General features: G+C 54.5%; 2 protein-coding genes across 7 annotated transcripts in view; one reads left to right on the forward strand and one right to left on the reverse strand.

The window, feature by feature from the left end:
* Positions 1–102: 102 nt before the first annotated feature.
* Positions 103–3368, forward strand: CIB1 (calcium and integrin binding 1). Of its 2 annotated transcripts, XM_032622036.1 has the most exons (7): positions 111–339; positions 484–518; positions 1562–1670; positions 2287–2437; positions 2574–2692; positions 2780–2868; positions 3113–3368. In XM_032622036.1, exons 1-7 carry the CDS (start codon positions 289–291, stop codon positions 3132–3134), a joined length of 576 nt encoding a protein of 191 aa, XP_032477927.1. In that variant the 5' UTR covers positions 111–288; the 3' UTR covers positions 3135–3368. The 2 variants fall into 2 exon arrangements, with proteins under 2 accessions (XP_032477926.1, XP_032477927.1); XM_032622035.1 differs by having other exon boundaries at positions 103–339; positions 2574–2868.
* Positions 3369–3959: 591 nt separating this feature from the next.
* The window catches only part of SEMA4B (semaphorin 4B), a 92253-nt gene continuing 80181 nt past the window's right edge, over positions 3960–16031 (reverse strand). For all 5 annotated transcript variants that reach the window (XM_032622023.1, XM_032622025.1, XM_032622026.1 and 2 more), the window contains 13 exons: positions 14055–14218; positions 13830–13892; positions 12153–12251; positions 11366–11477; positions 10971–11084; positions 10679–10830; positions 9613–9794; positions 9339–9489; positions 8067–8277; positions 7851–7966; positions 7461–7627; positions 5911–5996; positions 3960–5639 (listed from right to left, as the gene is read on the reverse strand). In XM_032622023.1, the coding sequence (XP_032477914.1) occupies positions 4897–5639; positions 5911–5996; positions 7461–7627; positions 7851–7966; positions 8067–8277; positions 9339–9489; positions 9613–9794; positions 10679–10830; positions 10971–11084; positions 11366–11477; positions 12153–12251; positions 13830–13892; positions 14055–14218 (2360 nt within the window). In that variant the 3' untranslated portion in view covers positions 3960–4896. The remainder of the gene's footprint in view (positions 5640–5910; positions 5997–7460; positions 7628–7850; positions 7967–8066; positions 8278–9338; positions 9490–9612; positions 9795–10678; positions 10831–10970; positions 11085–11365; positions 11478–12152; positions 12252–13829; positions 13893–14054; positions 14219–16031) is intronic.

Raw genomic sequence — 16031 nt, forward strand, 5'->3', positions numbered from 1 at the left:
TCCCGCCCATCCAGGAGGCGGGGTCGTGCGGCCTGGGCTCCGCCCTGGAGCGTCCGGCCCCGCCGCGGGCCCCGCCTCCAGCTCGCCGGTAACTGCCTAGAGCCGGGATCCAGCTGGCTGAACCCGGCGGGGAGCGCCTGGGAACTTTAAAGGAGGGGGCGGGCCTGGGGGCGGTGGCCCCAGGAGCGGTTGCCGCGGGGACTGGGCGGTGACGCGGCCCGAGGGCGGAAGTGAGAAAGTTGCCGGCGTCCCGAGAAGAGTTGGCGGAGCTGTACGTGCGGCGCGGCAATGGGGGGCTCGGGCAGTCGCCTGTCCAAGGAGCTGCTGGTCGAGTACCAGGTGCGTGAGACGCCAGTTCCCAGGGAGTTTGTGCGCGGCCCTGCGTTCGGGCGGGTGGGGGTGTCCCCGAGCGGCGGCAGGGCGGCGGACGCGGCCTCTGGCCCCGGGCCGCACGCTGACCCCCTGTCTTGTTTTGCCTTCCAGGACTTGACGTTCCTGACCAAACAGGAGATCCTCCTGTAAGTGCTGTCTCGAACCTCACCTCCGGGATCTTCTAGGGACGACTTCGGGGGTGGGGGGCGGGGGGAGGCTCTGTCTTACAGGTGGGCAAACTGAGGCCCCGCCAGAGGGAGCGGCAGGGGCCTGCCCGAGCCCCGGAACTGGAGTGCAGGGCCCTGGGCGCTAGGCTGTGCCCTCTTCCCGGCACGACCTCCCCGCTGGCGCCGGCGGCCGCAGCTGTGCACCGTGGAGTCACCTCGCAGCTTCCAGCCAAAGTTGGGCGTTCTTTGACCTCGCTCCGCTGGCTTCTGCATAACCGAAGTTCCTGCTCCAGTCCGGCAGGGGCTGCTGTAGTTCTGGGCTGCTTTACCTACTTGGGGAGCCTGGCTCCTCCTTTACCTGAATAATACAGTAACCGTTAACGCTTATTGAGCACTTGCCATGTGCCAGGCTGTGCTACGAGGTTGTCTACATTGCCTAATTTAATCCTCACGACGGAGGTATGGGGACAATGAAACAGTTTGATAATTTGCCTAAGACTGAGTAGGAGAATTTGAACTGGGACTGGAACCCCCTTCCTAGCCGTGGGCAAGCTTTATGTGGCCAGGGCACTTGAGTGAGAAGATTACTGAGCTTCTCTGGGCAAAAGTAATCCCAGTGGGAATGAGATGGTGCCTAAGGAGGAGATAGTTCAGGGTAGCTGCTTTGAGGAGCAGCAGGAGATTCCTGAAATGAAATGAGAATGAGATTTCGGTTCAGCTCTTTTCATTTGTTCTTGAGGGCCAACTTCTGGCTCCTTCCCAGACCTCTCTATCCCTCAGGAGGTCTAGAACCGGGGCCCAGTGCCTGGGACACAGTGGGCCCACAGTCAATACCCATTGCAAGAATGGACTCCCAGCCTATATTGTCTTGTGATACATCTCCTCTTGGCTTATGCCTGAGACTCAGACATACTGTGTGTGGGGCTTAGCTCCTCACCTGGTTTATAATGGGTAGCAAGGCAAGGAGTGGGGATGTAATACACTCAGGAAAGGACAACAACAGGTTCCCCTCCTTCTGCCAGAGCCCACAGGCGGTTTTGTGAGCTTCTTCCCCAGGAGCACCGGAGTGTGGAGGAGTCACTGCAGGCACGAGTGTCCTTGGAGCAGATCCTCAGCCTTCCAGAGCTCAAGGTGCCAGCCCCCCAGCCTCCCTCTGCTACTCCTTTTGAGATCATGTGGTCACTGGTCCCCATTCTAGTCTTTTCCCTTTTTAGCCCTGATTTCCTGGGGGCTAGGGCTTTACCAAAATCATCCAAGGGAATTATATAGAAGGGTGTTGTGCAACCTGGGATTCTCAGACATATTCTTGGAGGTTCAAACAAGTTTTATCCTTTAAGAGGAGTTGAATTACCTTATTAAAGCTTGAGAAACCCTGTTCCAGAGGCTGATTGCTCTCCATAGGGCTGCTGTGAAAATTGCTATGCAAAGTGCCTGGCCTAGTGCCTGTAACACAGTAAGTGCTCAGTGAAATGTTTTGTGTTTTAAAATAACCAGCCCATCTTGTCCTCTTTGCTTAGGAGGCCTTCCTCTTCCTTCTGTGCTCCCAGGCCTGCCTTTGGGTTAAGCTCTGACTCCTGGGAAGCCATCCCCAGCTGGGTCATTGGTCCTCCTGAGCTCCGTGCTGGCCCCAAAGCACTGATCGTTCTCCCCTCGAGAGCCTGAACTGTTCCCTCCAGTTTCCCAGTGGGGTTTGAGTGTGTGACTTGGGCTGCATCCTGTGGCATTCATAGAGGGCTTTCTTGCCTAGGCCAACCCCTTCAAGGAGCGAATCTGCAGGGTCTTCTCCACTTCCCCAACCAGAGACAGCCTGAGCTTTGAGGACTTCTTGGACCTCCTCAGTGTATTCAGTGACACAGCCACCCCAGACATCAAGTCCCACTATGCCTTCCGCATCTTCGGTAAGAACCAGGGGCCGGGTGGAACACCACCCCTTCCAACATGGTCTTTGTGGGGGTACTGCTTGGGAGCTGGGGGTCAGGAGCTTGGAGCTAATCCTGACCACGTCCTTTCTGGCTTCCTGCGTCTGCTTTCTAGATTTTGATGATGACGGAACCTTGAACAGAGAAGACCTGAGCCAGCTCGTGAACTGCCTCACGGGAGAGGGGGAGGACACACGGCTCAGTGCCTCAGAGATGAAGCAGCTCATCGACAATGTGAGCAACGGGGCCGGGCTCGGCTGGGCCGGGCCGGGGAGCAGGAGGGAAGGGTTGGGCTTTGGCCTGAAGCTTTCCCTTTCCCAGATCCTAGAAGAGTCTGACATTGACAGGGATGGGACCATCAATCTTTCTGAATTCCAGCATGTCATCTCCCGCTCACCAGACTTTGCCAGGTATGACTGTGGTGCTCATTTGTTGCACTGAGTCTGCGACGTTATTATGGGAGGCGGTACCTGGGGTTAGAGAAAGCCTCCCGCTTCCTCTGAATGTAGTAGAGTAGCTCTTCTTCTAGAGGAGACTCACAGATATGGGACACAGCCCATTCCAAAGGGTCTTGGGGGAGAGGTAGGGAAGTTTGGGTTTAGTCCCTACCTTCCTCTGCCAGCAGAAAACCCAATGCATTCTTCTTTTGTTCAGCTCCTTTAAGATTGTCCTGTGACAGGAGCCACAGCGTGTCCCCCAGCACCCTGTCGAAGAAACTCCACTGCTGAGCCACGGCCAAGGTTACCCCTGTGTTGCCAGGGCCGGTCAAGCTGGCCCAGCCTGGAGGTGGCACTGCGCAGTCTTGCTTGGGACAGGGGAGGGTCCTCCATGTCAAGGCTTCCTCCCTTCTGTCATTGTCATCACTGTTTGTGTTTCTACTAGTCAAAAATAAAGGTTTAGAAGTTTTGGGCCTTTGTGTGACACTAGAAACACTGGCATGAGGAAGGAGTGGACTTCTAGGAGCCTTTGGTCACACTGGGAATAAGGATCTAAAGCGGACAGCAGGAAGTCAGGCTGTACCCCACGCTTCCCACCTCTCGTGAGGGTGTGAGTATGAAGGGTAACATGAGGGGTGGAACTCTTCTGTATCCTGATTTGTGGTGGTGGTTACATGAATTTATACATGTGTTAAAACTTGCAGAACTGTGTACTAAAAGAAAAAACTTAGTTTTACTGTATGATCATTTTAAAGATAAAAATTTTTTTCAAGTTAAAACAAGAAAACTCAAGACCTTGTCCCCTGTGCCCCATCCCTGAACTGAACTGGGGATACAAAGTAAAGGGACTGAAGTAAAGTGAACAAATCCCCTCCCCCGCCCATCAGTGTGTTGGTTGAACTCCCCACTTTAAGAACCTGGCTCTGCTGGGAGGTGTGGTTGGCCAGGCTGGGCTGGGTCTGGCCCACTAGCACCTGAAAGAGGAGGCCTAGAACCTCCCAGAACTCAAAGAACTATACCAGCCTCAAAAAGCAACAGTCCTTTGCTTTTTGGAAGGGGCATGATTCAATTTCAATTCTTTAGATTTTATTAAAAAAAAAAAAAAAGTAAAGTGCATTTTATTAAAAAGAATACAAAACCCACATAAACTCAGGGCCCCTGTGCTGGGCAGTATCAACATCCCTTAGAGTGGAGGCTGCAAGGTGTAGGGGTGAACTGGGGACTCGTTTTGAAGAGGAGGCCAGGGCTGGTGTGGGGAAAAGGGACACAGGTTTGCAGGCTGGGATGGAGGAAGGCAGGCAACAGTCTTCTGGAATTCTGAGGGAAGGTGTACATTGTCATATACTCTCTCCTGGGCTCACGCTACCCTCTGTCTCTCTCATGTGGCCGCAGCCTGATACAGGCCGGAAAGGTCCAGGAGGTGGGTCTGAGCCCAGGGCGTCGTGAGGGCTGTGGTGCCAGCGTGGCCCTCCGGTCCCTGAGGTGACAGGATGATGGCTGCCACAACTTGGCCAGCTGGTGAGGCTGGACCCACTGGAGCCCGAGCTGGCCCCTGGCTCTGCCGTGAGAAGGGGCAGCCTGTGGCAGTAGGATAAGGCAGAAGGTGGAAGAGGCGAGGCCAGTTGGTGTGGGATGTCCAACTCTGTCTCCAACAACCACTTTGGATGAGCCCTCCCAGTCCGGAGACTGGGCCGGCCGTGTGCATGGCATTCTGTGTTCTCTCACTGTTTTCTCTTGTTTCACATTTTCAACTGTTTTGAAACAAAGGGCTCAGTTTCATAAGGAGCACCCGGGCAGGCCCCGATCTTCAGCCAGGCCCTGTGGGGCTGTGGCCATCTGGGGTGGAGGGGCCTTGTCGCTTGACACCAGGCAAGCTGGCTCCATCGCTCCCGAGGGCTGGGCACCGCGGCTGTGGCTGTGTTCCACGAGGAGCAGGGGTCCAGCCGACCCTCTCTGAGCACTCCTGCCCCCTAGAGGGAGGCTGCCTCTAGAAGTTTGCTCTCATACCACAGAGTCCCGGATTTCAGAGCCCAGGCGGACCCGGGGCCGGGGACACACCGGGGACACCTCCACGAAGCTGTCCTGGATACTGAGCGGCCTCTTCTCTGACTCTGTGAAGACCCGGGGCCCTGGGGAGCTGTCCGACAGAGCCTGGTAGCCTCGGTGGTCGAGTGGGGTATTAGGGGGGCCCACGCCATTGAGCGGCCGGGTCTCAGGTGGCAGTACCACTGGGCGCGTCTTGGGGTGTACGCTGGCACACTCCCCCTGCTTCAGGAAGACTTTCATGCCGCCTCGGTGCCGGTAGAGGAAGAATAAAATGAAGAGCACCATGGCGAACACGAACAGCGCGCACATCACTAGGAACTCGGTCCAGTAGGACTTGTCTGCACCCCAGGTGGCCCTGCCCCCGGCCGGCGCACTCACCCGAGACGTGCTGATGATGACGGGCACGCTGCCACTCTGGTCTGCTCGGTCTGCCACTGCGTCCTCCACCACCTTTGGGCAGTAGCTGGCCTCCAGCTGCCGGAAGCCCTCCTCCAGCGACCAGCACTGGAACTCCCCCAGCTCCTGCTGCCTGCCCACCAGCAGCAGGTCCCCGGTGGACAGCACGCGGCAGGAGGCCGAGGCATTAATGGGGACCCCGTTGTGCAGCCAGAGCCGGGTTGCCAAGTTCGAGAGGAGAGGGCAGGCCAAGGTGTTCACTGTGTGGGGCTGGAACTGGACTGGCTCACAATGCTTCTCACCTGCAGGCAAAGGAGGCACAGTCCCGGGTAAAGGGGGACTGATGTCCACGGTAGCCCCAGGCTCACCCACCTCCCTCTGCGCTATGGTCCTCCTGCTGTAACAGCAACTCTGGGGACTTCAGGGACTGGGGGTCTCACTTGCCAGGGTCCTGCTTGCAGGGCCAAAGGGGTGAGGAAGTGAGGAAAGGCATTAACACACAGCAGTGGCTGCAGGAGCCTTCTAGGCACACTAGACCCCCCACATCTCCTCCACCCTGACGGGGCACCTTACCTCTTGGTACAAAAGTCCGGGCCTTGGACGAGGAAGTGTTGCAGAGTTCCCTGGCATTGGCTCCCTCGATGTCCTGGATCCATGGCCTAAGGACCAAAGAAGAGTCTGGGATGGGCCAGGAACCCCCACAAGACCGCATCTGCTCGCCCTCCGTGCAGCACATGCCCTCACGCAGCCCTGCAGATGTGGGCCTGGGGAAGGGCTCAGGGACCACCAGGCCCAAAGTGGGGGTGAAAGGCAGGCAGCTTCCCTGGGTGGATTCCCCACCCCGCAGGGTTTGTGCCGGCATCTCCTCTGTCTACACAGTATTTACTTCAGTTAAAAGTTACTGTAGGGACTTCCCTGGTGGACCAGTGGTAAAGAATCCACCTTCCAACACAGGGGATGTGAGTTCGATCCCTGTCGGGGAACTAAGATTCCATAGCCGCACGGCAACTAAGCCCACGTACTCTAGAGCCTGCGTGCCACAACTAGAGAAAAGCCCCTGTGCTGCAACGAAAGATCCTGTGTACTGCAACTGAGACCCGGTGCAGCCAAGTAAATAAATATTAAAAAAAAAAAAAAAAAAGAGGTACTGTAATACTTCCCTGAATTACAAAAGCAGTGAGTTGAGCTCTTAGAAAAAGTCTGGAAGGACAGCTGTATCTGTATGTATATACCTGTTTCTTTTAAAGCAATGTACATGCATTGATTTGTTTTTAGAAAACCGGAAAAAAACAAGCACAAAGGCTAAATACATTATGAAAGTCACAATCAACCATCCAGCGAGAATGGCAGGCAGCATTTTTTTGAGTGTGCCTTCAGGTGTACATATGTATACGCATACATGGTGTTTTGAAATATAAAACTGGAACCAGGTATCCCCTTGAGTGAAGTATGTACACTACAAATAGGACAGATCCCATATTTACTTAAAATATGTGTATTTTTGTTTATTTTACACATATGTGGAAAAATCTGGGGGGATATATATTAAAATCTCAGTGTAAGTCTCTCTAGGTGGTAGGATTAGGGTAGTTTTAATTTTATCTCTTTTTTTCTATATGAAAATTTTAAATCTAAATAAGTGATTTTGAAAACAGTTTTTAATGGGTTGGTTGGTTTTTGGCCACACCACTTGCAGGACCTGAGTTCCCCAATCAGGGATCGAACCTGTGACCACCGCAGTGGAAGCGCAGAGTCCTAACTACTGGACCGCCAGGGAATTCCCTTAATGGGTTTGTTAACGGACTGTTATGTAGCCCTTATTTTTTTGTTCCTTAACTACATTCACGTGCCAATCGACATTCTCCTGCAAAGCTTTTCATAGCTCTTGATATTTCATACTTTACCAAATCTTGTCTCTGCTTTACAGATGGGTAAGGCAAACATAATTTATCATTTGAACTACAACACTTGATGAGAGTCAGAAGGGGAGCTGATTAATAATTATTCCCAGACAGTGGACACAAATGAGGCTGTGTGGTGACTCCACAGAGGGCCTAGGGAAGGCACTCGGAGGCCTAGTGCATAGGGTTGGACAAGTGGGTGGGGCCTTCAGGAGCTCTCACCTGGAGGCCATCGCAGGCCGGTAAAGGCTGACGTGCTTGCAGCTGGAGCCGCTCCAAGCGCAGTAGGGGTCCCGGGCCAGGAGGCAGTCCCCGCAGCTCTGGTACAGGCTGCAGTTGGCCACGGGCACCTGGACCACACCCGAGTGTGAGGCACCATACAGCAGTCCCTGCACAGGCACGGGGGATGAGAAGCAGGCACAGGCAGCCAGGGCCACCACCCAGAGCTGCACCCGGCTCGAGTGCACACAAAAGCCACCCACAGGGGGCCTCCTCTCATGCTCCCGGGCCCCCACATTCTGAGAGCTTATGCCAGAAGCCTGGATCTCTCTATCTGGCTGGGGCAGGGGTCGGGCACCCCAAGCACGCTGCCCGGACTCCTCCTCTGCTCACCCTGTCGGCATCCAGGAGCAGGTTCTGCACGGGCTGTCCTGATGAGAAGATCTGGAGCTCCTCGATGATATGCATCCCGGAGCCCACGCTCACCACCTTGTGCAGCCAGCCGTCACCTGCAACATGGACAGCACTCAGGCCCTGCGCAGAGCCTGAGGCCCATGTCCCAAAAGCTAGCCCCATTGACTCTGAGCCTGCCCTGCCGTGGGCACTCACTAGTGCCTAGGAAGAGGACGTCGTAGGTGCGCTGCAGGCCAGGGACGCGGTGGACAGCCACACGCTGGTAGCGGGCCTGGGGCTGCAGGAGTAACAGGCGGCTGCGGACCTGCCCATCCATCAGGAAGTGGTCCTTGAGGAAGTTCAGCACACGGTCGGGGAGCTGCAGGGACGAGCTGATCTTCCTTTCCCGGGCGCTGTTGGTGATGCACTGAAGGAGAAGGCGGTGGCTTGAGGCGAGTGGCACTCAGGGCAGCAAGCAGGATGTGGGTCCCGCAAATCCCACTGGGACTGCCAGCCCTATCTCCCCAGTGAACAGCAGGGGTACCTGCCCCGCCCTTGGAAGCCACAGCACAGCACTCCAGTTCTGCGAAGCCAGCGCACTGATCTACAGGCCTAAGGGCAAAGCCCAGGGTGTGGGGCACCCAAGGGCCCCAGCTGCCAGGGTCTCCCCCTCTCTGCCCACCAACCATCTCTCCTTCCTGTCCACCCTTCCCCCACCCCCTTCCGCAAGCCTCAAGAAGCATGACCACACTTCCTGCTCCTGTAGCATCCTTTTGGCAGTGCTCTCTCAGGACGCCCTGGCTGACCAAGGCTTCCTAGTATAGGGGCATGAGGGTGCCTGCAGTTAGTTTCCCATATTGCCAGGGGCGCTTCCTGATTCTCTCTGCCCCAGGTCATTCTCTGTAAAAGCCCCAGGAATTAATACCCTGGAGTGACCCTCAACTGCACAGGAGTTGGTGACAAACACCCCAGTGGGACAATGCTGAGATGTGCTCCACGCAGCCTCCCAGGGCCCCAGGGAACGAGCTCCAGGTGCCCACAGCAGTAGCAGCTCAGTGACACACACTTTCTTAGCTCCGCCCCCTCTTCCCACAATCCTGTCCCCTCCTGCTTCTTCCTGGGATCACCTCCCCTAAAAACTGCTGGCACTCACATCCTTGTCTCAAGGTCTGCTTTGTGGGGAGCCCATGAGGCTGGAAGGAAAGAAGAAAGGACTATTTCCCCATGGCCTGTCACTCAATAAATGAATAAGGAGCTCATGGCAGAGTTGGGGAGAGGCACATGCAGTCAGTGTCCTGATGGGGGACACCCCTGCGCGGCCTAAAGCAGGTTTGAAGCCACCCCGACATTCATGGTCACATCTAACTCAGAAAGACAAGCAGGCCTGGGCTTCGTCCCCACTTTCAAGGTGAGAAAACAAACTCGGAGAAAGCAAGTGATCCCAGCACAGTTGGGGACCCATCCTCCCAGCACAGGGGCAGCACTCACCGCGCCGGGCCGGGGCGAAGGCACCGGGTGGGTCACGGTGTACCACTGCTGCGTCTCGCGGTTCACCTCCTTGTAGAGGCCATTGAAGGCCCTCTGCACGTCCCGCATGGTGAAGACACAGATGGCAGAGCCTTCTGTGGTCCCCCTGTGCCTACCAAGGAAGTGGCCAGATTAGCCCAGCAGCCCTGGGGCTCACGATGAGGCCAGCGGGGCCCAATCCCGGCCCCAACTCATCCCCCCAACCCCGTTCCCAGCTAGGTCCTGGGGGCCCTACCACTGGGATGTGAAGACCCCGTAGAAGAGGGTGTCACGCCATTCCTGGGGGCTGGGGCTCAGCGTGAAGACGTCTTGCAGTACGTTGAACGGGAAGCCATCGTCAGGCCGCAAGCACAGCAGCTGGGCCTTCAGGAAGGACGTCCAGCGCTGCTGCAGGACCCGCTCGCCCCCCTCATCACCCTGGGAGAGAGAGAGAGGGCCAGGGCTTAGGCACGAGCAGGGGTGGGACACTTGGTGCTCCTCGCTGCCCCCTCCCCAGCGGTGGCTGAGACAGACACCAGGAAGAACCAGACAGACCCAAAGCCAGGCCTGAGTCCATTTCACATCAAGAAGACTTGAGGTGGCAGCCGTCAGGTCCCCTCACCGGGAGGCTAGCTAAGTAAATGACAGCGCTTTCCTTACTGTGGGACACCAGGGAAAAGGATGAAGGGGAGTCTATCTACAAATGTGGAAAGATGTCACGATTCACCACTGAGCAAAAAGGGGAGCTAAAGAATTACATTACAGTATAACTCTTGTTTGTACATGGTTTTAAATAATATAAATGTGTGTATTTACACACGTGCCAAAAAAAAAAATTAGCAAGGAACACTCTAACTTCTTGTGGTAGGATGGTGGGATTATAACACCAATAGTCGACAACAAGTGGTTGCTCACCACATCTCTAAAAGCCCTACACAGATTGTTAACAACCCTGAGGGAGTTTTGTTATGATTTCCACTGAACAGAGAAGGAAATGAACTGATTTCTCAGTAAGGAAACTGCCCAAGATCACACGACCTGCAGGGTTTGAACCCAGGCAGCCTGGCTCTAGAGTCTATGCTCTTAATCATGATACCACGGTGCCTCTTATCTTGTAAGTGATTTTCGTGTGTACTTTTCTACATTTTCATGTTTTTTAAAATAAATAAGGAAAAACAGACATTTTAACTGAAAAGGAGAGAGAGAAAAGCCAGTAGCCAAGTCGTTCCTCCTGGAGGACAGGAGAAGGCCACAGGTGCGGGGCCTTCTGGTTCTATACCCGAGGAGCCTTCGGGGTCTCTGGGATGGCCCGGCCCGCTCACCTTGCAGACACGGGCAATGCGGGACACGATGGTGTTCTCAAAGAACTCAAACTCCTGACCAGTCTCGCTGAAGAAGAAGTAGATCTTGTCATCGTCCCCTTGCAGGCTGCCCAGGCTCTCGGGAATGTAGGCTGAGGCCACAAACGCTGGGTCTGTGGGGGCCAGTGGGGAGCATAGAGTCAGCCCAGGAATCCCAGACAGGCGAGACTCTGTTCTCAGGCCCTGCTGGGTGGACAGGGCCCCCCCACTGAGGCCCCGTGACAGCCCACTGGGTGGGGCGAGAGGACTTCACCTTGTAGCCAGTTGAGGGAGCTCTCAGTCTTGGTGGGGCGGAGGCTTTGGCTCCGTGAGATGGCTGGGTCATTCCCCTGGAAGCTGCTGACTGTTCCAGTGTACAGCTCGCCATCTGCCAAGAGGACATGCCCATGGGAATGAGCCCTCAGCACAGCCCCTTCCCGCTCAAGGCCCGGAGTGACACGAGTGCTGCCCTTCTTGTTTGAGGAGGACAGAGGAGGGAGTAGGAACTAAGAAAAGCCAACCCGAGGGCAGCCCAGGGTCGCCGCACCCGCTGGGAATCGGTGTGGCATGGACCCACCAGCTCAGACCTGGGGCCCACCCTGCTCCCCTGCCCGCCCTCACATGGAGCCTCAATGAGCCCATCCTGCCCCCCTGACCCCCAACACTCACCCACCACCAGGGCCGTGGACTTGAAATTGGGATCAAAGGGACAACGGCCCTTGCCATCTTCCAGGACGATGTTCCCCACCACATCCTGTGCCAGAGTAAAGTTCTCCATGTTCTGCAGGGGAGTAGATGGGAGAGCTCAGGGGAACGCCAGGGAGTGAGCGGGCTCGGCGGGAGAACAGGGAGGTGTGCTGGAGGGAAGGGAGGGGTCTGACGGGCCGTCCTTCTCATCCCGGCACCCGGGGCACAGTCCCAGCACCATCTCACCAGGACCTGACGCGGTGGGCACTGTTGCCCCACGTAACAGAGAGGAGAGGAGGCTTAGAAAGGCAATGTGAGCCAGGAAAGGGCAGCGACATGATTCAAACTCAGGTATGTCTGACTCTAAAGCTGGTTGCTCCAAAGCCTCAAAATGCCACCCTTTATGAAGGTGTGCATAGGGCAGAAACGTAATGGTATGCGTGTGTTGAGGAGGGTGGACAAGGTGGCCTGGCGGGAACTGAGTGAGAGCAGGGGAAAGAACTGGAGGAAGCAAGAGGGCGTGACTGTGGGTCAGCCAGCATTTTTGTGCCTGGGGAATCCCACCCCCTGCCGCCCCCTGCAGGGCAACCTGGCCATCAGGGCTGGGGCTGGGGCCTCAGGGCTCTCGGGGCCCACTGCTGTCAAGAAGCCTCGCCCTGGGCCCTGCCCTTTAGCAGGGGTCAGTGCTAGGGACCAGCTCCCTGGGGCACAAAGACAGGCAGTTCCCAGGCCAGCCGCAGGCGAGCCCGGGGTGAGGAGGGGAACTCACAACGTAGGTGCACACGGGGCTGAAGGCCGCGGTGCCACAGGTGAACAGGTGGCTGCTGTTGAGTGGCAGGAGGATCTTGATGTAGTTTTGACAGTCCCGCTGGAGGAGGGAGGAGGATGTCAGGCCCAAGCAAGCCACCAGGGGGCACCGCCGAGCCCTCCCCACGGGACGCAAGGCCAGCCCTGGGGGTGAGGCCTCTGCTCCCCAGTACTCAAATCCTGGAGTAAACGAGACTCCAGGAGCCTCGTGGGGCAAAGCAGATGGAGGACCACGGAGCGTGTGCGCAGGAGGGGACCTTGGGCCTCACGTAGTTCCGTGATTGGAAAACTTCTCTTCAGTTTGGGGTGAAGGCACAGAATCCCTCCCTTTTGAGCTGTCTCGGCCCCACCTGGTGAGGCAGCTACGCCCAGAGCAGGAGGAAACACGCAGCCCTGAATCCTGGGCCCCAGATTTGCGGATTACCTCCGCGAGCGTGTCTAACAGCTCTAACAGTGTGTCTACTGAGCTTCTGATTGTTCCCCACAAAACTCTCTCCTCCGGGACCTGCCCCCTTGCACTGACGGCTACACCGCCTTCTCAGCTCCTCAGGCCCCGAGCCTCATGGCCAGCTTTGACTCTCTGATACCCGCCACCCCGGTTCTTCCATCAAGAAATCCTGGTGGCCCCATCTTCAAAATACTTCCGGGATCCGACCATTCCTCACTCCCTTTATTGGTCCAACCCTGGTCCGGGCACCATCGCCTCTTGCCCCTCACTGGTCTCTCTCCCTCTGTCCTCACCCCAACGAGGCCGCTCTCCACCACCGCGGCCTTTTGCAAACGCACGCCAGACCATGTCACTGCCCTGCTCAGCCAGCCAGTGGTTCCCCACATACCTCACTCAGAGTGAAATCTACAGTCCTGTTCCTCCCCCATGTCAACTCCCTCACCTCATCTGAGCCAAGTAATCTCGGCTCAAATGTCACTTTTTAAATGAAGTGTAACCTGACCACCTTTTAAACCTGACCTTCTTTTTCACAATGATATAATAACCAGTGTCTAAAAGCACCTGGGCACAGAGCAAGTGCTTAATACATTTCTGCTGAATAAAAGAAATCGGGGTTGGTCTGGACTTGAACCTGTGTCTTGACCCCAAGTCCGGTGCTCTTCTGCCTTCACCTTAACTGCCATCTGCTGCACTCAGGACCAGGAAGGCCTCTGGGAATGGTGGGGAGTCCTCCCAGAGAACCCAGGCTGGACTGGCTCCCACCCAGTGGTCTGGCCAAAACCAAGCCAGGATTATGTCAGACCTGCTACATTAGGCACCACCCTCAGGACAGACTTCCACCCCCACCCAATCACTGCTCATGCTGGAAGCTGATGTTTATTTGGCACTTATTATGTGCCAGGTGCCTTATACCTATTAGCTCATTGAATCCTCATGGTAAGTCCAGTGAGACAGGCATCATTATCCCCATTTTACCAAGGCTCAGAGAGGCAAATCTACTTACTTGTCCAATGTCACAGACATAGTAAGTGTAGGGCTGAGACTCAAACCCAGGTCTGGCCATCTCAGAAGCCTATGCCCTTTCTACCACAGCTCGCTGCATCTGCTCCCACCTCCTGCCTCCATCCCGGGCCCAGATCTACCACCCTCCGTCCCTCCTTCAGCCCAGGTCACCTCCAGGTGCTAGCTCACCTGTGGGTCCTTGCCCTTGAAGCTGCACTGCTGTTTCCTCTCTGCATCTGCGCTCCACAGCAGCTGGGGAATTACAAAGGGGAAGGTAAGTGTGCAAGTGGGAACAAAGGATATGCCCCTCTTTTCCTTTCCCCTCTCCTGTTTGCATCATCCTCGGACCCAGAAGTTCCATCTTCCCCACTGGCACCCTCCACCCAGGCTAGCCATCCCCGGGCATCATCTCACCTCCTGGTACCCCCCGCCTGGCAGGAAGCTGACGCTGCTGTTGAGCGCAAAGAGGGCCTCTCGAGCACCCACGTATAGAGTCCTGCCATCCCTGCTCAGCAGGAGGGCTGTATAGTTGGAGATGTGATCCACTTCAAATCTGAGCAGTGACCGCTTTTCAGAGCCTGGAGAGAGGACGATCGATGGACATTACCTGGGGGCCCCCCCTCCCATACCAACCTCTAGAATGCGCCGATCTGATTGAAGGTAGATCAGCAAAGCAGTGGGTGGCATGGGGCTGGGGACAAGGTGATCGGATTTAAGGGGAGCAGCATTCCTGAACCCTTAAACATTCTGTACGAGACAAAGGCACAATGATGAACGTAAAAGAACATCAATTATAGCACCATTCACGTTAATGAAAAATTGAAACAACCTAAATGTCCAACCACAGGGGACAGGGTGAAAATAAACCCAAATACTTCCTTTGCTGGAATACTACACAGCTGGTAAAATGCTATTGTATTAGAAACTCCAGACCAACAAGCAAACAGAGTTACGTAAAAAAGCATGGTCAAAATATGAAGCGAGCTAAAATATGAAGTGATGGATTTTGAGCACCTGACAGAATATAAGAAAGGAAAGTATATTTAACATTCTCCTTTGAGTGGCGTTAGACCCAAAGAGAAGGACTTGTAAGTACAGCCCACTCCTGTGGGGTGATTTACAGAGGAATGCAAACATGGGGCGCTGGTCTTCAACTATACTGCCTCGCAGTCACTCATGGAAGATTTATGGTTATTAAACAGAATGTAAATGTTACACTGAATGTACAACAGACAGGCATTGTGATGCTGGGGGCCAGGGGAGTCAAGGAAAAAGTCGAGTCTCCATATCTTCCTCTGAGAGCAATGAGGGCCACAGAGACTGTCCGTGGTTAGTGGAACAAGACACTGAGGCTTAAGTATATTATTTTATTTTATTTTTCCACCCCCTCCCCCCCGCCCGCCGCATGTGGGATCTTAGTTCCCTGACCAGGGATCGAACCTGCGCCCCCCTGCAGTGGAAGATGGGAGTCTCAACCACTGGACCACCAGGGAAGTCCTTAAGTATCTTATTTTAAATTGCAAAGGTAACCAAACACAGTGGCAGAAAATGTTTAGAGGAAGTGGGGAAGGGTGATGGAACTGATGGAAAGCTTTATTTTTCTCAGCAGCAAGTCAGTAAGTCAGATAAGCCAAGAAATCGTGGGATAAGCATTTTACTTAAGTGGAGGAAACCACTGTATAACAAGAAGTCTAAATGATTAAAATTGCCCCTTTTACCCAGGCCTGGGGCTGGGGAAGACTGAGGCAGTTACTGCTTTTCACAGTAAGTCCTTCTGTGCTTAAAAAAAAAAATTATGTGCATCTATCTTTGATATAAATTTCAAGTATCTTTCATTAAATGAAAATGAAGGTTATAAAAGAGTATGCATAGTTAGATTCTATTTGTTTGTGGGAAAAATATAAACATAGAAAAAAATCCAGAAGGGTGAATCACAAAATGCTGGAAAGTGGTATCCCTGGTGGAATTATAGGTAATTTTTTTTCCCTTTGCACTTGTTATCATTTTTGGATTCTACAGGTTATAGTTGTGCAATGCTAAAGAAATAAATTAGAAGAAAAGGAAGAAGACAAAAATAAACACACACATCTATCCACCACGATACCATCTGTGCTTTCAGTGACTAATGGATTTGGAGAGAAATTATTTTAAAAATTCAAAGCAGCTGATAAGAAAAGAAAAACAAGCAAAAAGCAGCCACCCTACCCAACCCCAGGCATCTTCTAACTGACCAGTGGATTGCAACCACGCAGACAAACAGCTTCACGAAGCTGAGGAAGCAAAAAATGCAACATGCCAACAAAGCAGCTGAGAAGACAGCTTCCTGTGTGTTTACATGGTGAGTGTTTTTACATACCCCCAGCCTGGTTCCACAAAGGGCAAGGAAACACA

This window comes from Phocoena sinus, chromosome 2 (assembly GCF_008692025.1).
Source record: "Phocoena sinus isolate mPhoSin1 chromosome 2, mPhoSin1.pri, whole genome shotgun sequence".
NCBI classification, from domain to species: domain Eukaryota; kingdom Metazoa; phylum Chordata; class Mammalia; order Artiodactyla; family Phocoenidae; genus Phocoena; species Phocoena sinus.

Bases quoted from the DNA above. Each gene is read 5' to 3' on its own strand.
- CIB1 (XM_032622035.1), top strand. From the start codon at position 289: ATGGGGGGCTCGGGCAGTCGCCTGTCCAAGGAGCTGCTGGTCGAGTAC. The intron at 340-483 runs GTGCGTGAGACG...TTTGCCTTCCAG, and splicing joins AGCTGCTGGTCGAGTACCAG to GACTTGACGTTCCTGACCAA. The intron at 2,869-3,112 runs GTATGACTGTGG...TCTTTTGTTCAG, and splicing joins CGCTCACCAGACTTTGCCAG to CTCCTTTAAGATTGTCCTGT.